The following is a 22,654-nucleotide window of genomic DNA, read 5'->3' on the forward strand; positions in this document are numbered from 1 at the left end:
CTTACGATCAGAATTCATGCTGAAAACGATATTCTTATGTTTTTCATTATACCAGATGAATACCAACAAAGCTTCGGCTATAAAGCCTTCATTGTGAGCTAGGTTTGATAGCGGAAATGCTGCTAGATCTACTTGCTAATGACAATGCTAATACATCAAAATGATAAATCGTATGCAGATGATATGAAATGGACGGGGGATTGTAAGTACTAGAGTAGCGTTTGTTGCTACGCTGTACTGAGATTAAGCCTTTGTCATTGAATGTGTTCCTCTAAGGAACACTTTCTAGCCAAAAGTTTGTATTTTTATATTTGTTATGGATGACACCCCATACTTCTCTTTCATTTTCCTCGCTTTGGAAAACACTCTGTTGAATACATCCACTATGATCTGCATTCCGACAGTTCATCCAGTTACCAGATTTAGATATAAACTGTATGTACACTGGATTAGATGTACGATATCGATTTATACTATAAGAAGATATGGACTTCAGATACGCTAGTACTATAAGATTCATACTATCTAAGGTATAGGCTATAGATGGCACCACCACGGACATGGATGGCGCTATAGACTTATACTTGTATTCCGACATTGACTACAGTTTATATCTAAATCTGGTAACTGGATGAACTGTCGGAATGCAGATCATAGTGGATGTATTCCACAACTGATTCCATGAATTTGACAATGTGGTAAGCCGTTGTACCTTTTTTAAGCTGGATCGGCTTCGATTCACTTTTGCTCCCAGCTTTTCTTTTCTTTGAAGGAGATGATCCAGGAAACTCTTTTTCAATTAGTGCTGCATCCGATTTCTTCAAGGGTTCAACTTTTGAAAAACAAACGGTGCCAAAGGAAGATATACAACCAACGATGCTGATATTTACGCCTTTCTGCGTATGAACTTTTACAATTGCTGGATCTCCTACCTTCGACCAAGCACGACTTCTCGTTAATTGTGCGTGGAAGCCAGCCTCATCAACAAAGATGCAATTTTCACTAAAACTGACACCTGCGGCTTTCCATTGATTGACTATATTGAAGCGAAGTTCGAGAGTTCTTGGAGCATCACGCTCCACAGTGTATTTTGTAGCTTGCGTGAGCGATATTGAACACTTCTCTCGGATATGTTTATACAGGTCAGGAATAGATATTTCAAGACCATTAAAATGTTCACACAACTTTAGTCTTGCCTCCTCAAGAACAATTGAAGGGCTGTTATCAAATAACTCAATCAAGAAGGCTGAATGTTGTGGAAACAGTTTTTTTGGCCCTCGCTTAAGTGCCTTAGGAATATTGCCAGGAAGTACAGAACCGTCTCCAGCATTAAACTCATCTAGCAGTTTGTAAGCACTGCTGCGGGGTATACCGCATTGCTCTGCTGCTTTTGGTACTGTTAGTCCCTCCTCTTGGATAATTCGAATGAACCGCTCAATTTGATCCTGACCGTATTTCTTATACTTCGCAGGTGTTTTGATAGTAACTTCTTGAAAAGTTTCAACAAGATTTTCCGTCACTTCCTCCATTTCAGATAACTGAAGCTCAGGAATAGGGATTATGTCCATGTCGATCAACATCTGGACTTCTCCATACTGAATGGCTAGGTCGCTAAAATCCGTTTCATCGGTGCTTTCATCGTCTGCCAAAAGAGGGTACTCAGATGGGTTGTAGTGAATGAAATCCATTGTAATTTATTTAGACTTTAAAAGTGAAAGATCTAAATAAAAGTTAAGTTCGTTTAAAAAAGAAACACACCCGTCTAAAAAAATATCTTAAATAACTGCAGTGTCAAAAAAAAAGGACAGTGTCCTGGACAGTGTCCACGTAGTGTCAAAAAAAAGGACAGTGTTCTGGACAGTGTCCTGGACAGTGTCCACGCAGTGTCAAAAAAAAGGACAGTGTTCTGGACAGTGTCCTGGACAGTGTCCACGTAGTGTCAAAAAAAAGGACAGTGTTCTGGACAGTGTTCTGGACAGTGTCCACGTAATTGTTGCACACAAGCATGCATCTTAGGCTACATTCACTTTCTCCTCAAGCCACCTTTTACAGTGTTAGCAGCATAGATGATGTTCATCGTATCACATCACATCTATGTTTACAAGTCCAGTCAATTGTGTGTGCACAGGTGCCTCAGGAACTACAATACATTCAATCTCCCCAATGTCAAGATATCGAGATCCACCTACACTACATGAAACATATCGACTTAGGTGGCCTCTCAACAAGCTATACCAACAATCCATAAGGCCCCAGTGGCCTGCTATTTATATACCATCTCAACGTAGTAGTCATTGACCAGGGATCTACCATATTTAAGCAAGCTAGATGCCCTGTAATAAAGAAGCTCTTTGCTTTCGTTTTAGATACAGTTGACAACTGATTATTATCATCGACTTATTATTACGAATTCATCACCCAGTATATTGCCAAAACTCAGAAAACAAAGCTACCCCATACTGCGTTCGATAGAACAGCTTATAGGAATTACAGCAACATAAAAACCTTATGGCTGGACTATATTTTAATCCCAGTATAACCAGCTAAAATGAGACGTGGCAAAAATGTTAAGTGGGTAATTCTAGATGATATAAAATGGTTGATATCTTTACTTCCAATAAACGTATCGAAGAAATCTAAAAAACTACCCGCGGTATGCTCAGTGTGGAATACATCCACTATGATCTGCATTCCGACAGTTCATCCAGTTACCAGATTTAGATATAAACTGTATGTACACTGGATTAGATGATGTACGATATCGATTTATACTATAAGAAGATATGGACTTCAGATACGCTAGTACTATAAGATTCATACTATATAAGATATAGGCTATAGATGGCACCACGGACATGGATGGCACTATAGACTTATACTTGTATTCCGACATTGACTACGGATGTTTACCATATCTGGATAGGCACCAAGATTAATGCAATATGAGCTTGTTGCTTCAGATGTGCACTTCATGATCCACGCTATAAGATACATGCTTATATCCATGATACTAGCTACAGATACTTTATGTACTACAGACTTGTACTATATATGAGACATGCTATAGACATGCATACGATATGCTATAGACATGCCATATATCCAGATACATGCTAAAGATGTATGCTTAGCGATATACACTCAGATATGTACTATTAATATAGACTAAGAAGACTGTACCTATCGGATACATGCTACTAGATCGATATTAATTATCCTTATAGAAAGGATAAATCAGGGTACTTCGGATGAGAGTCTAATTATTCATCCAGACAGAGCTAAATCATGATTAGCTTGCTGGAGTTGTCTTTTAGCATGATTAGACATTAGTTGATCTGAGTTGACTTATTTGTTAATCTAATTAATAGAACTTTTATCCATTGTTATAGTATATAAGAAGGATCATCTACCTGGCCAGTAGAGAGACTTCAGTTTACTTTACACCTGTCAGTTTGATAATAAAACATACCTTTATCAATTTGACATTCCTGTTTTTTTATTCTTTTTTTTCCGTGAATTTTAGTCTGTAAAGCCTCAAATTCCACACGAATAACTCATGCTACAAAGCGTTGTGGACGCTTGGAATATGGCTAAACGTCCCTCCTTGTCCGCGCTTTACTTACTGATGCTTTATCTCGAAATTTTCTAGGTTATTGCAAATTCATAAAAATCGTCGTTTTTACATGAGTATTAGCAAGGGAAAATTCTTGAAAATCAAACAATGGCGTTTTTCACCCCAAAAATGGAGACTTTTACTATGATACATATTAGACTAAATTGATCGTGAAGATGCAATGCAACACTGGAACTACTTTTTTGAGACTTTCTTATGCTAAATTTTGACATATTGGCAAAACCCCTGTTTTCATATTTTTGCAAATTGCTCATTATTTTCGGTCTGAAAGCTGAATGTAACCAGCATCATTCGATGCGCCTTCATTAACTTTTTATAGATGCATTAGAAAGTAAAGTATAACAACGACAATTTTCATAGTCAAATTTAGCAAAAACGTTTAAAGGATGTAAGATCAAGTCAAATTTGAACACAAAAATACCCACTGCTCAATTTCAAATTAAAGTGCAGCAGTTACTACGGCAGCCACGGCAGAAGACTGAGACAAAAACTACTGGCCGTGACGTCGGATAGGACGCCCTCTCATTTTTCCATACCACCGTTTTTTTTTTTTCCTTTTTGCAAAGCGCGTTTAGTATCAAACCATACTGGTTTTGGAACCCTTTTGATTGAAAATAACACTCTATCATCTCATAACACGGCCTTGCACTGTTAGAAGTACTTGATACTGCTTCTTTGAACTGGAATATAATACGTACTATTCGATAACGAGCACAGAAAAATGTACAACAAGCAATAATCGAATTTGTTTATTAGGTATCGATAGTTTTTTTTGCCTGTTTGACGCGGGTGCTGCTGTCATTACTTCTTTGCTATCTCTGCTGTTTGCTTCTTTGGTTTATTACGTCTGGTAGCTGCTTCTTGGTCTCTATCTCTGGCGGCTGCTTTGTTAATCTTTCTCTGGTCTCTGGTGTCACTCGTTCTTCGGTTTTTTTTACACTACTGGTGTTTTTGATGGTGTTGCTGATGGTGCTGCTGCTGGTGTTTCTGCTGTTAGCCTGGTCTTTCTTGGTCTGCTGTCTTTGTTGTATGCTTGTTCTCTGGTCTATCTCTGGTGATTGCCTATTCTTTGGTCTATTGGTGGCTGTGGTAAGTGGTAAGTAACTTTTTTTCTTACGGTCGCAATAATACAAAGCTTCTCTGGACGCTTTTATTATTGCTTCCTTTCTCATGATAATGCATTCATGAGGTTTTCTTTGTTGCGCGTTCTTTTTCTTTTGTTGGCTGTGATATGATCAGCTCAACGGATGCTTGCAATGTTGTTGCTTCGTATGTACGAACAACAAGCATGATGTGCTGCTATATATCTGTATTTCCTTTGTAATACTACTATGTTATATGGCCGTGAATTGTTGTTTATGTTGCCTCTGTCGCTTCACATGAAACAACATTAGTCATTATGTTGTATTGCACACTTATAATACTACTGTTGCTTCTGCAATTGTGCGTATTTGTGTTGCTTTACATCCGATTATTATCTTGCACATTGCTCATGTATGCATTTTTGTTGCAACAACAGCAAGCTGTTCTGAACATTCTTTGATGTTGTGTTTGTTATGCTTTTCTTTCACTCATTGCGTGTGAATATCCCTTTTTTACCTACATACTGCTATACCCCTATAGTAGCATGTTCTTTTCTTCTTTTTCCTTTTTTCTTTTATTATGTTTCTTTGAAGCATACCTCTTTATTACGTTGTGGTGGATGTGCCTATCGCTGAAGCACAACAAGACTTTATCCGAGACTAGGAGATGGATAGGCTGCCTCCACTTGGTTACCACTACTTACTTTAGTAATGATTGAGAGTCTTAACGCCAGAATCTAAAGCTAGGTGGTGTAAGTAAGGCATGCTCTAGCACCTGAGGGAAATTTAATGATAGTAACAGCTATATTGCTATATATAGCGGAGCTTAAAATTTTGCCTCACATCAAAACAGGGGGAAACCCTCGCAAAAAATTTTTTTAGGTCAGCGGAGTTTTCAAGCAATTTGATTGGCTCTGGGGTTGAAAGAGAAACGATCTACAACTAGTTGATTTCCTGTTGATCTGCCATTTAACATAATTTTGTCTTTTGTAATAATAAAAGCGTAATTAAATGGAAACAATTTAAATAATAGCCAATTGGAAAGAATTTAAGTCCTTCTTTGCATAAAAGTAATATAAGTTGCAATTATTGAAATAATCATCCAGTAAATAATTTTATGTAAGTAATATTTTTATAAATGCATTTTGTAGGGAAAATCATATAATAGGTACTAAAGTAGTACGGTACATTGGGTACATGGTTCTCCCAGTACCAAACATCCCGCCAAGCATGCGATGTACGGCACATCATTGATTTCCAACCTGTATGTTTCAACTTTTCCATCAAGATTTGCTATCTTTTACCGCATATGCAATCACGAGAATTGCTATTTCTTCCTTGATGTCGATTTAATATTTTCACTGAACCCGAAGATTTACAATGACTTTAGGTACCTCGTCTCTCTGTAATTTATAACAATACCTGACAAAAGGTAAAACTCCACAGCTGTAATAGTCATATTTCAAGGATTGTTAATGCAAATGCCTAGGAAAAGGTTGAGGTAGCTGAAGTTGAGCAAACGCGCTACTAGTTCTAATTTTTGTTTTCCACAGCAATCGTAAAACTATTTTTGCAAAGTTTGACAGTGAAGGAGCAGTTTTATTTCTTGTAAGATTTACTGGACTGAATGATCCATCTTATCCTCTGCGCCTGGAATTTTATGATCTGCTGGGTTGGCATTTGCTTCATACACTACATGGAATTGTTAAATGTTAAAGTAGTTCAACAAGTGCCTCTAGACGACATCTTACCTGTGATGATTGGATCACGCTTGACCTAAAGTGTATCAGTGTATACAAGAAACGTCAATAAGTCTCGAAAATCAGATATTTAGTACAGATCACAAACCTCAGTCCACTCGCCTTTAAATCCAATGAATCGCACAATGCTAGTATCATCGCCAAAGTTCTCGGGGAAAAATAGTGTGATACTTCGAACACTTGAGAATTTGGTAATTTTGGTGCCATATTCCACAACTTCATTAGAGCCTTCTACAAGCTCAAACTCTTGGGTGGGTGTATAACTGTCAGCAGCATCGAAGTCCACATCATCTCGATTGATAAATCTATTGACATTGGTGAGTACTTGTGCGTTTGAGGTATACTTGATTGGCATATTTACACTTTCATTCTGGAAGGCGCGGCGTCAGAGCGGTCAGTACGCAGGCAGATAGAGCGTAGCTTAACGCTTCCTGTAAAGCTGTTTATGATGGTCCATTAACATACATTGCTCCTCACATACACGTTTCATGTCTATTTACGGAATGTAAAAGATCAACTGCTCATCGGCATCACTTTCAACAAACTAGGACATTCATCAGTTTCTACTTCAACGGACTATTTTTGTTGATCCTAACCTTTGAATCTTCCAGTCTTTCGTCCCAGGGTCGAATGACTAATTTTCCACTATCAGGTTCACTTTCATTCAGGCAACGCACATTATCAATGTCAATCTTGGAGAATAGTAAGAACTGCTCGCCAGACTCTGGCAAGTCGTCGTGGTCGTGATCGCAGTGTTCGTCGTGGCAGTGACTCATAATAAATGTGATGATTGTGAAAAGAAGGAAAAAAAAAAAAAAAAAAAAAAAAAAGGCTTGGGTGTATATTTAAACCCATTATTTTTATTTGCATAAAACTCTCACACTCCAGCAGATCAGACTGATGGTGTTAAATTAAACAAAAAGCAAGTTTATTTGGCTAAGAGTATTATTTACAAGAAGAATATAGTAAAATGTATTATAATGGTTTGATACGACCCTGGAATCGCTTTGAAAAATCTATACCATAAAGATAGGAAGAAGCCATCACAATCATGGCACCTACGATAAAGACACCCGAAGGCTGAAAACTGAAAAGGTATATGCTAATAACACCCGACACAATGATAGACAGACTCGTCGCAAAACCTTTAAGAATATTATCAGCGTATTTCACCACAATGGCTACCAAAAGACCACCCAAAGCTTGATTTGCAACCACAACCCAAGTAAGCCAATCATAACCTTGTAACAATCCACCTTCCACGATCGGCTGCATATCGTAAGCAAGCATCCCCACTAGCGAAAATAGTGCCCCTGATATGCCCAGTTGAATATTGCGAACCCACATTGATGTATCTGACGTTTTGAGAATCTTTTCAAAATAACAGCCTGCGAATCCAGATGATACACAACTCGTAATCACTGCCATAAATCCAATGAACGGGTTCTGTGGTGCCAGTAAGATTTCGTCTTTTGCTGATGCTGTTGTTGCTGATGAGGATGAAGACATACTTTGAGATTGAACAAGTGTGACACCAATCATTAATAATAATAAAGCCAGCCATTTGTCTCTACTGAGGCTTTTGCCCAACAGAACTACACTAAACACTGCTGTTGACATGATCTTCATTTGATACGTTACTTGAAATGTCGCTGCCTCCAAGTTACTCAATGCCACATAGAGCAGATTGTTTTGCAATGCGTACAGCCCCGAGGGAATCAGCATCTTGAGCGTTTCACCGGGTCTACCCAGAATCTCTTTTCTCACCATTGCACTGAACTTGTCCCAGGTACCTTGTTGATGTCGCATCACAACCAAACATGCCACGATCTTCAAAACTTCGGCCAAAAATACGGCTGTTGACGCAATGTACATTGTTTGTCCCGGTTTTTGCACAATGCGTGAGTACCTCATCATCAATACGAGTGTACTGTTCTGGACAACCAACACAATCAGGGAAAGCTGCTTTCTAGTAAGTCCAAATAGCACAGGCTGAGCTTTTATACAAATGTTGGAGATGATGAGAGCAGTGAGCAAAAAACGCAAGAATATCACCTACCCAGGTTGGCTGCGCTGTTGCTGTGTGTTGTTGGCAGTACACTCTTCTTTCCAAACGTCCGTCGCGACTGTTGGAAGACGGACATGATGCTTTGAAAGGGTTTGCTTTATATTATGTCTATAATAAGAGAAAGGAAAAGGCAGTGGGCACATTTTTTTTCCATGGTTTTTTGACACTGGGATTCAATGACTAGGTGAAACCAATCAAATCAAATGGTCATGGTGTCTCATTCAACAAATGCCTTCTGGGTTCTACATTGTGCGCAAACTTGAAATGATCCATATTAGGTCTCTGAAGAGACAAGTATGTACCTGACATGATCCTATCAAGGATTTACTTCAACTGCGTAAATAAGACGCATTTGTGCGGCAGGAATGTCATCCACCACACACACACACACACACACACACACACGATGTTTGAGGTTTTCAAGAGCCATTTTGATTTTGAATCTCGCAAATCAAAAATACCAAAATGTAAGCTACAGATGTGAAAAGATGCCCTAGCTTGTCTTGATCCACAGATCCAACAGTACAGCAAGCACTATGGCACCATAAAAGTAGTGCATGCTTCTATCCTGGTCACTCAAATCAGTGATATGCTCTCTAGACACGTTTGACGAGCTGCTATCAGATACCACATCTACTTGGCTGTCCCAGATGAGAAGAAACCATCATATGATGTGATAGCCTTCGCAGAGAAGCCAGCTTGTCTAAACCACTGCATTTGCTAGGTCTCAATCTTACACATGCACTTTATTACAGATTCTACAAGTTACTTGTTTGTGTCCTCGACAAACATTCTAGAATCTTAAACATGGCATACAGAAATGAGCACTATACAGAGGAACTGAGATCAAATGCAATTTGGCAGAGTAGGATACCACTGCTTGTGTAGCAATGCTACACTAAGAAGCCTACAGCCAAACAAAGGCATATTGTCAGGTTTGAAAAAGAGCAATGCCTATTTATCAGCTGCTAGAGCTTTTATTTGCCAGGTCTGCTAGGTCTAAGCGTTTTATGTTGATGATAGTGTTCAAATCCTTACAGCTAAATGTGTCTGATTCTGAGTAACTAGATGCTTCCTCCCAATATGAAAATTTTGTACCACATATCAGTGTAAAGACGAGAGTAAGATTAGCAGCAGTTTATGAGAACGAGAAAGGAGGGAGGAGAGGAAAAAGATATTCCTCTGTTTTTCTTTTACTTTTTATACTTTCTTTTCTTACATAATATCAATTTTTCGTCAGAGCATAATCTCATCTCACTCTATAAACACACACATACACGCATTTCACTGACCACACGTACACTAAAAGCACATACATATATAACTACATTACACGCTTACAGCTAGCATCAATGACAATCAGTAATATTCGTGATCATCCTTATCACTTTGAGCATGCTCTACAGCAATCCAATGACTATAAATCAGTATCTGTGCATCAAATAGCCGATAATTTCACTTGGCTTGTCTTTATCAATGCAAAATGGGTCCCATTTGCTAGTTTCAACCAGCACAGATTGGAGCAGACACTTGGTCTGGGCGGTACTTTTGTAGACATTGAAGATCGATTATTTCCAGGCGTTAAAAGAGTGCGTGTGTTTCCCAAGGCTAATTATCTGAGCTATTTAGGCGTGAAATATCGGCTGTCTCGAGTCATGCAACCTCATCAATTGGAATTTGGAGCTTCATCTTCTACTACTCATGTGCAAGGCGATGAAGAAGATGAATCAAATGACCCAGCCATGAATCGAATACTACAACATGGTATCATTGAGATGGACAGTAATCAATACCATATGCCTACCAGAGTGTCGTAACAACCCATGACTGAAGCATTTGCAGCCCATTAGATCCTATCCCTTTCTCTCTCTCTCTCTCTCTCTCTCTCTCTCTCTCTCTCTCTCTCTCCCCTTCTCTTTTTATAATTATACAACAACATCAATAATTAAATTGTACATATACTTATTCTATCAGGTTCAGCTGTTGCTTTTTGTTATTGTTTTTTTTCCTTATATTTTCTTGTATTACTTCACGTGGACATCCTAATGATCACCCAAGATCATTCATCTGAATTTTCTCAATATGGTTTGATTTTTTGGGGACGAGCGAGCTCTGTTCATTTCGATCCCAGTGCAATCATCAAAGATAAGCACATCACTTCATCTAGATTTAAGCCTGCTTGCTACAGATAGGCTTTACTAATAAATGACATGATATGATGAGCTAAAAAAAAAAAGCAATAAACAAGTAAACCTAGCCATGTACGTATGTGAGAAATGAAGAATGGCATAATCTAATTTCATCTCCATCACTTTCAGCATTTTATGTTTCAATCATTGACAGCATTGCGGCATAGGCTGATGATCTCAGTAAATAATCCGGTAAGGGATATTGGCTGTGTATATATTCGCAATCATACAATGATTTCCATAAGCGTAAAATCATCTGTACCATGTGAATATATCTACGGAGGACCATGCGTGATGAGTGATTGAATGGCAATCGCTTCCAACAACAAAAGGTTCATCTCACCCCTTAATGCCAGGCATTTCACAGTGTAAAAAGCTGCTCGTGTCAAATGAAAACATCGGACGAACCACCCGTTTAGTGTGGTTGTATAATCTATGGGTTCGTGGTATTTGTCGCTAGATATGTCTGAAGAGTACATTAATCTATCCTCTTTCGGCCCAATGTCTTTGGAACAAGCGTCAAATATTTGGTTACAAATTGCGCATGTATGTCTATTTGTTTCAAATTACTTTCTATTATTTGACATACATAACCCTTTCCGAGCCCTAATTTGACAACATGCATACTCAATCACAGGTGTAAAAAGTCATTCGTTATCAGTCGAACACAAGGTTTGTTTTTGAAGCAACTCTAAGCAGCAGTGCACTTTACGGCAATAAACAGTTAGTGCGCTTTTAGCCATACTCTTGAGTTCGATGCAAGAACAAAGTAGGTTATAATAAGTTATTTGTGTGAAACTGGGCATACTAAGAATGTTTTGGCTGCAATTCATCATATATATATAAAGCATATGAAGCCTATAAATCATCTTATTGTTGCGTGCGTACCTCTTTTCAAAAGTGTTCTACCAAGATGTACTATCGTCTGACCTTTCAATCCACAACTGCCGCTTGAGAATTCCTCACGACTTGTCTGTAATTGTGAATCTGACTCTTTTTGTGATACTCCACGTCTGTTTCAATGGAAACGAATCATATAAGAGCAGGTTTCATACTTGGGCTATCTCTTACCACTGCAAAGTATGTAAATCACAGCATAATTTGGATGTATTCGAGCCGTATTTCCTCGTGTTAGAAGCCGTTTTAAAACGTCAGAATAGTACCAAACAATTGCTCTCAACTAGTACTAACTTTCTGACACCTTTGCTCAACTTTTTTGGGATCGTCGAAAATCGACCAAAATCGACCAAAAAAGCATGAGGTATTCCTCATGGTTTTCACCGAAAATCAAACGATCGCGTTTTTGACCCCAAAAATGAAGACTTTTACTAAGGCACATATTGATTCTAAATTTTTTTTTTTTTTGTATTTAAATGTGTTTTTTATTTATATTATAGACAGTAAGGTGCCATAAGGGTCTTACATGTCTAAGAAAGAAGAAATTAACTTGGAATGATCTTCCAGAAAAGAGGAGAAAACAGCCCGAGTGATCCAAGATTTACCATCAATTGTGCAGCCCCAATGATGTTGCCAGATAGATGAGAAGGCAGCGCCGAGAAGTTCCAAGATGGAAATGTCCAGAGGATTGTTGTCCTGGCCGTGAAGGGTGGTCAACCCAATCCAGATGGCCTCGTCCGTAGGGAACAGATCAGCAAGACCAAGGTGAGAGACAAACTCATACCAGAAGAGGGACTTCATACTGCAGCCAATGACCATATGGTATTCATCTTCAGTTGCTTCATGACACATCTTACACAGTGGGGAAGGATACTTCACACGGTTCATGGAGTGCAGGCGAACCTGCACCGAGAGATGTCCATGCAGCAAACGCCACCACGGTGTAAATGCCTTGGGCGGGAGACAGAGAGACCAGAAATCACGCCAGAGGTGAGGAGGAAGCAGGAGATGTGGTGGGCGATAGCCAGGAGGATGGGCTGGGCGACGCAACATGTCAAATGACGGATGCCAGGAACGGCGTAACGCCCCGAGAGTGATCTTGTCCACTGTAGCTTTTGAGCGAGGGCCAGTGGTGATGAACCAATGCGAAAAGCTAGCCGTGGGTGGAGAGGGGGTAGTGGAACTCTCCAGCAGTGCGGTTCGCTCTGGAGCGGTGAAGGCCATGACGGACCTGAGAGGAGCAGGGACAACCCAAACAGGAGGACCCTCGATGGGGCACAAGGCATTGAACAGATGTTGCAATGCAGCAGTATCACGGGGGCGCACGCAAACCAAGATGTGGGAGTCGGGGAGCACGCTCAAGAGGCTGGCAATCAAGGCATGAGGTGGCAGTTTGTCACTGTTCCTAGTCAAAGGCAAAGTCGCTGTGGGAGACAGGGAGCATACTTGTAACCAGGGCAGATCTAGGAGCCACCAAGACGGCCACTCAGGAGTGAGAGTCAAGGGAGGCAAACGAGTGAGTAGACGAGCCAGATGCTCCAAGTGAGGGCATTTCCGCACACGCGGCCAGCAGGTACGTGGGTATAGCAGCAAAGGCAGCACAGTAGCATGACCTGAGTATACATGGAATGTATACATCAGCCAGGGAGTGAGGAAATCCGCTGGGGATCTGGGACGAAGCAGACGCTTGACATATATGAGATGCAAGGCGAGATGTTGCTTCTTGATGTCAACCAGACCAATACCTCCATGCTTCCTAGGAAGGCAGAGAGAATCCCAAGCCACAGTAGGCCAAAACGAGACGATGTACTGGCGTACCACGCGCTGTATCTCCTCCAGCCACTTGTCAGGAACCACAACCACACGCAGGAGATGCCACAAGCGAGACAGCAGAAGGGAATTCGCCACTAAACCCTTTCCACGAATGGATAGCTGCCGCTTGGTGAGCAGATTGCAATGACGTTGAATCTTCACGGTAACGGAATTCAGGAAATGCTGCAACTGCTCCTCTGTATGATACAGAGGGTAACCTAGATACCTCACAGAGCCAACTGACGAGCTGTCGTACCACTCAATGTTAGACGTTTCCGTCACTCGCTTCCAATCAGCATGAGCCTCGCCTGACAGCGACAACAGCACGGTTTTCTCCAAATTGACCTTGGCGTTGGACGCTTTGCCATAGAGCGACAAAAGAGACAGCAGCACAGGCCATTCCGCCGTAGAAGTCAGGAAGACTTCCAGATCATCGGCATAGCTCAACAGCTTCACCCGTGGAGGGGTCGCCGGAGCGCGTAGGAGATCATGGTCGCCTTGGACCGGCACGAGAGAGGAGGCACGAGAGATACGCCCTGCGAGAGGAGCACGGACAGCGGTAGACATTGAGACGCCTTGAAGAGAAGGGCAGGCCAAGATGGTTCTAAGGAACGGCTCGAAAGCCAGGTTGAACAGCAAAGGGGACAACGGATCACCCTGTCGTAAACCACGTTGTTGATCGATGGGGGCGCCCAACCACCCATTGATTGACAAGGAGATACGAGTACCAAAGAACAGACTTGACACACTGGATACCAACGATGCCGGGAAGCCAAACTGACGAAGAACCATCGCCAGATAAGTCGGATTGACCCGATCATAGGCTTTCTCTTGATCCAAGAGTACGGCGACATTGGGATCCTGAGGAGCTGCATCACGGAGGTTGGTCATCAGCGTCTGGTTCAACCACGCATTGTCCGAGATGAGCCGGTGAGGCATAAAGCCTGTTTGGTACGGCGTAATCAATCGGGAGAGGACACGTTTGAACCGGTTGGCTAACATCTTGGTGAACAGCTTAGCATCGCTATTGATCATCGAGAGAGGTCGCCAGTTCTTGAGGAGCTCTGGATCGCCCTTCTTGAACAGCAGTACCATCCTCGTTTCTTTCCAAGAGTCAGGGAAGACACCACGCAGCGCATCAGTCAGCACTTGCTGCAAGAGAAGCAGAACAGCAGGGAACTTCGCCGCCAAATAGCGATACACCTCAAACGGAAGGCCATCCAAACCAGGAGACTTGTTCTTGGGTGCATGGTCCAGTAACAGCAAGACAGAGTCTGTGGAGGGTGGTTCAATCAGCCGGTCTGCCTCAGCTTCTTGTAGCTTCGCATCAGCAGGGATATTGTCAAAGAGAGAGTTGACGGCAGCCAAATCAATGTCTTCAGGTGTGTAGAGATCCTGATAGAAAGTACGAGCTTCTTGGAGAATGTCGCCCATGTCTGTCAGCTTCTCTCCAGTGCCAGCCTTTTTCAGGGACTGGATGGTTTGTTGCGCCTCACGATCCTTGATCACATTGAAAAAGTATTTGTTGTTCTGCTCTCCCATTTCCAGCCAACGAGTAGCCGAACGCAGCATAGCTTGACGAGTGTCATCTTGAATCCGTTGCTCAATCAGTTGCTCCAGTCTTTTGATCCTTGCCGACTCCTCCGGGGTCCCAAGTAGCTGTTCCCGTTCACGTTGGAGGTGGGAGACTCGAGCTTTGAAGCGAGCCTTCTGGCCTTTGGTGAACTGTTTGGCACAGTACTTGATGATCGACTTGAGAGATTCCCACTTCTCCTGAGCAGAGACACCCATATCAGCCACATCTGTCGTATAATAGTCAGACGCCAAAAACATATCCACGGTTTTATCCAAAAGGGCTTGGAATTCACGGTTCTCAAGCAAGTACGGATTCAAACGCCAGCTGCCAGGACCCAACTGGACGCCAGAGGTGACCAGATCGATTGTGAGGAGGCTGTGATCGGTCCACTCAGGTGGAATGTGGTGAGTCTGAGTGTTGATGATACGAGTCGCCATAGGAGGAGGAGCAAAGACATAGTCAATGGTGGTGCCAGCTTTAGGGAGAGTCATTGTGCCTTTTGGAAAACAGTTGAAAAAATGAGTGTTCAGCCATTCAACAAAAGGTTGGACTCTAGGGAGACGAGCTTCGACCGCATCATGCAAATGGATATTGAAATCCCCAAGCAAGATCCACTGGGAGTCAAGCATATCAGACCAGAAGGGCATGGACATCAGCTCCTCCAGGAAAGCATAGCGATGGGCTCTGTGCACGGGCATGTACACATTAGCTATCTGGCATATGGTGTGATTAGCGTCCTTAATAGTGGCGGTGATGCAGCGTTCGTCACGAGAGATGGTGGCATCCGCGAGCTCCAAGCCTTGCTTCAGACACACTATTGCACAATGCTTCGAGACGACAAAGAAAGACCGAGGAAACATAAAAGAGAAAGCACGCACATTATCATCAGTGAGGTGGGCCTGCTGACGGTAATGAGAGACCTCCTGCAGACAGAGAATATCTAGCTGGAGGGTTTTGGAGCGCAGAAAGGAAGTGAATTCCTTCTGTATAGATTTTGAGGAACCCTTAATGATGCTCCGGGCATTAAGGGTACCTATGCGCAATGATTGTTGTATCATTATGCCCTATGGGCGACATGATACACTTGAGGCTGCGACATAGACGTCGAGCTCATAGAATGACGGCGGAGAGAGGGCACATCAGTCTGGAAATCATTGGGAGAGGAGACATTGTCAGCAGATAACTTGGGATCCAAATGCATATGGAAGGACGAAGCTAACGGAGCATGCTTAGAAGCATCGCTACCGTTGGGAGAACGCTGGAGGGTCTGGGGATCGACCTCCATCACATCCGGAGACTGGTCCCAGGTTTGGCTGTCATTTGCGGAAAACAAGGTACTGATCTGGCTACTTGTGAGCTCGGTCGTTTTGCCGGCTAGCTTGTCTGTGGTGGTGGGCTGAGATGGCAGTTGCTGCGCGAGAATATCATTGATCGCGGGGGATGCTCTGTGGCCCTTCTCTTTTTCGTTAACTTTATCAATTGGAGTGACTGAGTAGGAATCAGTGTGATCCCTTTGGCTCGACTCATATTCAGCGATTGCTTCGTCAAAAGGCTTCTCTTCCTCTCGACAGAACTTAACAGTGTGTCCCAACTTGTGACATTTGAAACATTTGCGTTTAGCTAGGATAGGACAAGCAGCGCGAATGTGTCCACTCTGACGGCAGAAATGGCAAACTGGTGGTGCTCCTCTGTATGTCGCTGGCACATAGACATCCCAGGCGGAAAGGTAAAGCATGCGACTCAAAGGCTGTACGTCGTAGGAGTGACCTTCCGCGTCAGTGTACTTGACCGAAGTGTCGATCAGGAAGCTGACATGACCCTCAAAGAAGCCATCAACAGTGTACTTCTTGATTTGGTATAGCTTACCATAGTATTTCAGCGAGCGTTGCAAGTCCTCCAGAAAAGTGGTCATGTTTGGCATGCGGACAATAGTCATCTGCACATGGGTGAGTTTGCCCTCGCTGTTGTCCTTGACAGCAGTAGCTTTGTATACCACATCGCCATGAGTGATGCCGTTGTTGATGGCTCGTTTGGCATCCTCAGGGGAGTCAAATTTAGCTTCCACCAAGAGATCTCCAGTTGACTTCTGGTGATACAGACTAAGGGGGCGAAACTGGACATTAGCAGCTATTTGTTCCTGAATGAGGCGATACGCTGTTGTACGATGCACAAAAAGTTTGTTTGGAAAGGTAAACAAAACCGATCCCGGTGTCAAAGCTTGCTGCAGGATGGCAGTAGCTTTACGAGTGAGCACCTCGGCCTTCAGATCTTCGTGTTCGAACATAACTTCAGGAATTAGTTTAAAATGGTCATCTTTAGCTCGCTGTTGTGGAGCATTGATGACCTTCTTGGAGAGGCCTCGAGAGAGGACCGTGACCCAAGAGAGGTCAGTGGTGGTAGCCATGAGGATGGGTAGTGGAACGCTGGTGGTTATAAGGTTGTAGATGTGATTTAAGCAGTGGCGTAATTTTCACCTTAGGGGTAGTGATGGTTACGCGAAAGAGCCTCATATTGATTCTAAATGTTCCTCTCAATCTAAAGCAGCTCCTGAAACTTTGTTTGTGAAACCTTCCTATATGAAATCTCGACATTTTGGCCAAAAACCTCATTTTGTGTTTTCAGAAATTGCTCGATAAGCGTTTTCAAAACATGCCTTTTAATTAGCACCATCAAATGAGCCTTGAAAAGTACTTTAAAAAAGATCATAGGATGAGCATCACATTTTATATAGCCAAATCTGGCAGAATAGACCAATCAAGTCGCAAATTGATCAAAAATTAACGAATAGAGACAAAATATTGACTGAGTTTAAACCGATTTTGGCAGAGGCAAAATCCATGCCTGTCTAATCATGGAGGCAATATCTTCTTTTTGCGCTATACTACGTTCCATTGGTATCCGAATTTCAAAGCTTCACTGAATAAACGTACCCTCAGAAGAGGTATTGGATATTAATAGTGTACATTGAGGGCTTGTATCGTATTAGTAAGTAATGACAATGACTGTAATTCACTTGAACTCTTGAATTGAACAGGTTGAAGAAGTGAGCCTCTGACTTGTTGTCAACAATTTTCAAAGCCCAGTATCGACTTGCATTTTGTAGTTGCTTTATAACATTTACATTTAATTGATTCTGTTTGGTGGTATTATTTGCTTGTAGAAATAGCGAGTGCTGATTAGGGAAACATCGATATCTATGATCACATTCAACCAATATTAGGAAATGTCCGGATCAGAAATATCCTCGTCTATCAAACGTTATTTAAAGATGCTGATACACTTTTCAAATGTCTATGAATAAAAATTCAACGTTGTCTATCACTTGCCTTTGCTAAATACTGTCTAAAAAGAACAACATGTAGTAGCCTCACTTTGCCAATCTCTTAATGTATTGTAATTCAATGTCTGATCATCCTTTGGTTTTTTTCTGGTTTGTGTACCACGCATTCGATATTATAGTAAGACACTGTATTTTAATCTTTACATCTAGCTGCATGCTTTGTACTTGAAAACTGTTTTCTCGTAGTTCAATGTGACGAAATGCCTTACCAAATATAAGGTTTCCCGTTCCTGAAACTCATTGCAATGCCGACTTGACAGAGAAGTCCGAAGATTCTTCTATTCTCATTCTACTTCTGTTAATTGTTTGTAGGTCGGAAATCAATAAATACATATGCATCAGGAAATGATGAGTTGCGACGGTCCGCCTACTACTGCCTTCAATAGGCACCAGTTTAATGACACAAGTGCTTTATATCTTCATGATGATTTAATTGATGATTTATTCAGCACACTGGCTTCCAGATACCCACATCGCAGTGACACGGTACGATACAAATTTGGTTAAAAATAAATCTATATTGAATCTGTACTAGTGTACAGATCACATCTGAGTGTAGATGATTGCGATTTGTTTTTAGTTTTGTCCTATTAAATGTTTAGTGCGCGGAATAATGCATTTCCATCATTGGTGCCTGTGGAGCGAACTTTACCATTATCTTGGGTCGAAAAAAAATTATGGGTTTTTCCAAATACATAATATTCTGGGTATTGGAAAACATTTGCGGTTAATTCACACACGCTGAAATATTTGCTAGCTTCAATACAAAAATTGCGATTTTACGTAAGAGGATTAGTTTCAATGTACCGCCCGTTCGATGCAATCGAATTCCTAATCATGAATATGCCATTCTGACATCAATGCTATCCTTCCAGGCTGTTCTCTATCAATGGCAGCGAGTCACTGTGATATGGAGATTGATAAACGAATGTGGTCTAATGGTGGATGTACTACATTGTGAAGTGTGTGCGTGTAACGAAATGTTTGGAGAAGGGCAACAAGTGAAGCCACATGGATTTTATAATTTTTCTTTTTCAGATAATAAATATTTTTTTTTTTTTTTTTTTTTTTTTTTACTGAAACATTTGATTGAAGAGCACAGTCAGTACAACAGCATCAACAATGAGCACCACGACGAAAAGCTTACAAACACATCAGCAAACGAGTCGACTTGACTTTCTGTTTGAAGCAGGCCATACCATGCTGAGCCAATGTCCATCTCTGAGTCGATATTACATGAATGAATTCCAAAACACACTGACAGAATACGAACTAACTGCACACAAGCCAATCGCAAGACTAAGCTGCAAAAGCTGTGGACAAATCAATGTACCTGGTCTCAACCATCGAATTGAGATCATTCATCAGCAATCTAAAAAGCAAAATAAGACCAAAAAGACAATACAATCTAAAAATACAATTAAATCGACATGTTTAACGTGCGGTAACACAAGTTTGTATCATGGCTCCAACAAGAAAAAGATGCCCAAGCTCAATATGCAACAAGAACCTGTGATAGCAACTGTTAAACCCATCACTACTACGCCTGCCACCACTAGCGTTGGTACACCGACAGCAGAACCACTCAAAAAGAAGAAGAACAAGGGCAAAAAGAACAATTTGAAGGCATTGCTCAACAAACAGCAAAATTCAGGCAACAGCAGCAGTAATGGCACCGGTGGATTGGGCGATTTTCTGTCCTCTCTTTAGTATAGAAATAGTGTTTTGTTTTATTTAATTGCATGTCGAAAATACAATACTTGAGAAAATGTAATGGTGGTGAGAAATTAACAAGATTTTTTTTTTTTTTTTTGTTTGATGGTGGTATACATATTAAAGAATAATAATGAAAAACTGCTCATAATGTAATCAATCAAGGGGACCTAGTGAATGTTTCTTGTGGTTAAAAAATAGGGGTGATTTTATGTTGTTGTTATTGCTGATGTTGTTGTACTGAGTGCGTCAAAAGGAGAGATTATACAGATATAATGAAGCAATTGTTGCAGCTGGAAACCAAGTGAACCCATCCAACTTTTTTTTTTCTTTATTTTTGATCCTTAATCTTCTGAAATCTTCTAAACTGTTCTTTTTTGCCTCTTCCCATGTGCATGTGTGTATAAAAATTTTTCATTTTAATCGAGATAAAAAATAATTATTTGCTAGATGGTGCTGACAAAGGTGCGTTGGATGATATACTGCCACTGATTGTGCTCGCTGGACGGTCTGATGTAATTGAGCTACGTGGCGATGCCTGTTGTTGCTGCTGTTGCTGTTGCTGTACCTTTGCATTCAGCGGTTGCGGTGAGGTTTGTTGCCGTTGTTGCTGTAGTCCAACTTCATTCAACAAATAAAATGGATAATGTCTTTGATCTGATGAAACAGAGAGTGTTCTATTATGATGACTATTTGCTTGTTGTTGCCGTTGGTGCTGCTGTTGCTGTTGTGCTAGTGTTTGTTGTTGAGCTTGTTGGTCATCTGGTTGGGATGAGATGGAGGAGGCTCTTCCCTGCCTTGCAGAATCACTGGCAGTGCCACCATCGCTTAATTCGCCATCCCTTCTGTGTCGTTTTCTTGGTCTGCCAACAGGACGAGCAGCAGCTTCATTTTCTGCCTTGAAATCGGAAATATACTGTTGATATTTCTAGAATAGAAACATCGCTTAGTAGTCTTGATACATGGCACTCTGGATACATAAACACTTACTCTAAACGATTCCGTTTTCTGATATTCTTCAATCTTTTTGAGATAGTCTTCTCTTGCCCGCAGCGCATTTGTTTCGTACAGCTCTTTGTCTTCTGGTGAGATATTCTTCCATCGGTCGCCAATGATCTTTGCCAGGTCAGTGAATGACTTGTTCTGCTGCTTCAATTCAGCACGCACATCGTTTGAAAACATGACATAGGCTGAAGGAGGTTTTAATGGAGCGTTGGTATCTGGTTTGGCATGTCGATGGTATTTTCTCTTCCATAAACGATGCACATTGTCGCTTGTTACAGCTTCTTCTTCTGTTGATGACATGCCGCTTTGATTTTGTGTCATCGTACCTGCCGATGGAAAATATTCAGGTTGTGCTGACGAAGTAGCGGATGATGATGAGCCAGACGAAGTGTTCATTGGAGATGCGCCTGCTAATGCATGTAGTGAAACGTCCACTGCTTCAGCTGGTTGCACGCTTTTCTTTCCAGGCTGTTGAGATTGATGTGGAGGAGGGATAGGTGGTGATTGTTGTGGATGCTGAGGTAAAAAAGGCGGTTGCTGCTGCTGCTGCTGCTGCTGCTGCTGCTGCTGCGATAACTGCGGTTGTTGCTGCTGTGAATAACCTGTGTCTGTTGATGTTGAGATCATTCGATACGGCAGACAAAAACCAGCATCTTTAATGGCATTACACTCACCTGTCAGTTCCTTGTTTGTGATAGGAGTGATATTCAATGGTACAGAGGACGGTATTCCTTTGGCATTTGCAACTGCTCTTTGTAGGAGCTAATTCATGGTCATTAATATACGAAACTCAAGTTACGATCCGAGAAAAACATACTCTACGATGTCCTCTTTTTACTTGCATCTGAATTAGATCTGATTCAGTTATTTCTAATAACTACACAATTAAAAAAAATTGTTATTTTTTTTCTCTGTTCAGGTTTCTTTGTCTGGCACATCTAAATAATTATTTTGCCCATTTCAACATTGATTATTATTACATAAAAAATTCCAAAAGAAATGAAAAGAAAAGGAGCCGTCTTTTTCTTTTGATTTCCTTTTTGCATGACCAAAATAATTAAATAATTCTGTGGTTATGATCTTACAGATTCTGGTCTGTCAAAGCCTTCCTCGATAAAGACTTGATAGTACTGCGATAGACCACATTGTGTTAAGAATGTATCAACCTCTTGCTGGTTGATGAGAGTCCGATCGGACCCATCGTTTTGTAACTGAATTGTGTTAGATTGCTGCTGCTGTTGCTGTGGTTGCTGTTGCTGGTGAATGTGATGAATATGTTGCTGCTCTGTGGACGGTATCGAATTTACTGTGATTGGGTTTAAGATGGAATGATTTTGTTGCATAATTATGATTCAGCCAAAAATTGTCGTTTGTATGATTTTGAGTTGTAGATGTGTCTTTTTTTTTTATATAAAATGGCTAATCTGAGTGTTGCTGAAGTTTTTTGGTTTAGTTCATCCAGCTTTTTGTTATCTTACAAAGCGCAAAAAATTAAGGAGTGTTTAATATATGTATGTAAAGCTGTAAGAAAAAAATGAACAAGAGAAAAAAAAAAGAGAAAAAGAAAAACGAAAAAAA

General features: G+C 41.1%; 8 protein-coding genes across 8 annotated transcripts; 2 read left to right on the forward strand and 6 right to left on the reverse strand.

Annotated features, from left to right (window-relative positions):
- Positions 1 to 614: 614 nt before the first annotated feature.
- Positions 615 to 1,688, reverse strand: ATC70_009866 (uncharacterized protein; the record flags this gene model as incomplete). Its single annotated transcript, XM_064829093.1, has 1 exon — positions 615 to 1,688. The coding sequence occupies one exon, from the start codon at positions 1,686 to 1,688 to the stop codon at positions 615 to 617; it is 1,074 nt and encodes a 357-aa protein (XP_064686295.1).
- A 4,643-nt stretch (positions 1,689 to 6,331) lies between these two features.
- Positions 6,332 to 7,252, reverse strand: ATC70_009867 (uncharacterized protein; the record flags this gene model as incomplete). The annotated part of the gene is made up of 6 exons (XM_064829094.1): positions 6,332 to 6,408; positions 6,468 to 6,492; positions 6,565 to 6,781; positions 6,838 to 6,915; positions 6,977 to 7,020; positions 7,073 to 7,252. 6 exons carry the CDS (start codon positions 7,250 to 7,252, stop codon positions 6,332 to 6,334), a joined length of 621 nt encoding a protein of 206 aa, XP_064686296.1.
- Positions 7,253 to 7,451: 199 nt separating this feature from the next.
- CKA1_4 (Casein kinase II subunit alpha) lies at positions 7,452 to 8,620 on the reverse strand (the record flags this gene model as incomplete). Its single annotated transcript, XM_064829095.1, has 2 exons — positions 7,452 to 8,473; positions 8,536 to 8,620. The coding sequence occupies 2 exons, from the start codon at positions 8,618 to 8,620 to the stop codon at positions 7,452 to 7,454; spliced, it is 1,107 nt and encodes a 368-aa protein (XP_064686297.1).
- A 1,276-nt stretch (positions 8,621 to 9,896) lies between these two features.
- ATC70_009869 (uncharacterized protein) lies at positions 9,897 to 10,361 on the forward strand (the record flags this gene model as incomplete). Its single annotated transcript, XM_064829096.1, has 1 exon — positions 9,897 to 10,361. The coding sequence occupies one exon, from the start codon at positions 9,897 to 9,899 to the stop codon at positions 10,359 to 10,361; it is 465 nt and encodes a 154-aa protein (XP_064686298.1).
- Positions 10,362 to 12,152: 1,791 nt separating this feature from the next.
- On the reverse strand, positions 12,153 to 15,878 carry BRF1 (transcription factor TFIIIB subunit brf1; the record flags this gene model as incomplete). Its single annotated transcript, XM_064829097.1, has 1 exon — positions 12,153 to 15,878. The coding sequence occupies one exon, from the start codon at positions 15,876 to 15,878 to the stop codon at positions 12,153 to 12,155; it is 3,726 nt and encodes a 1,241-aa protein (XP_064686299.1).
- Positions 15,879 to 16,075: 197 nt separating this feature from the next.
- ATC70_009871 (uncharacterized protein) lies at positions 16,076 to 17,422 on the reverse strand (the record flags this gene model as incomplete). Its single annotated transcript, XM_064829098.1, has 1 exon — positions 16,076 to 17,422. One exon carries the CDS (start codon positions 17,420 to 17,422, stop codon positions 16,076 to 16,078), a length of 1,347 nt encoding a protein of 448 aa, XP_064686300.1.
- A 2,058-nt stretch (positions 17,423 to 19,480) lies between these two features.
- On the forward strand, positions 19,481 to 20,068 carry ATC70_009872 (uncharacterized protein; the record flags this gene model as incomplete). Its single annotated transcript, XM_064829099.1, has 1 exon — positions 19,481 to 20,068. The coding sequence occupies one exon, from the start codon at positions 19,481 to 19,483 to the stop codon at positions 20,066 to 20,068; it is 588 nt and encodes a 195-aa protein (XP_064686301.1).
- A 442-nt stretch (positions 20,069 to 20,510) lies between these two features.
- Positions 20,511 to 22,419, reverse strand: ATC70_009873 (uncharacterized protein; the record flags this gene model as incomplete). The annotated part of the gene is made up of 5 exons (XM_064829100.1): positions 20,511 to 20,999; positions 21,062 to 21,678; positions 21,751 to 21,838; positions 21,894 to 21,953; positions 22,162 to 22,419. The coding sequence occupies 5 exons, from the start codon at positions 22,417 to 22,419 to the stop codon at positions 20,511 to 20,513; spliced, it is 1,512 nt and encodes a 503-aa protein (XP_064686302.1).
- Between the last annotated feature and the right edge of the window lie 235 nt (positions 22,420 to 22,654).

This window comes from Mucor velutinosus (assembly GCF_035048745.1).
Source record: "Mucor velutinosus strain NIH1002 chromosome Unknown tig00001563, whole genome shotgun sequence".
NCBI classification, from domain to species: domain Eukaryota; kingdom Fungi; phylum Mucoromycota; class Mucoromycetes; order Mucorales; family Mucoraceae; genus Mucor; species Mucor velutinosus.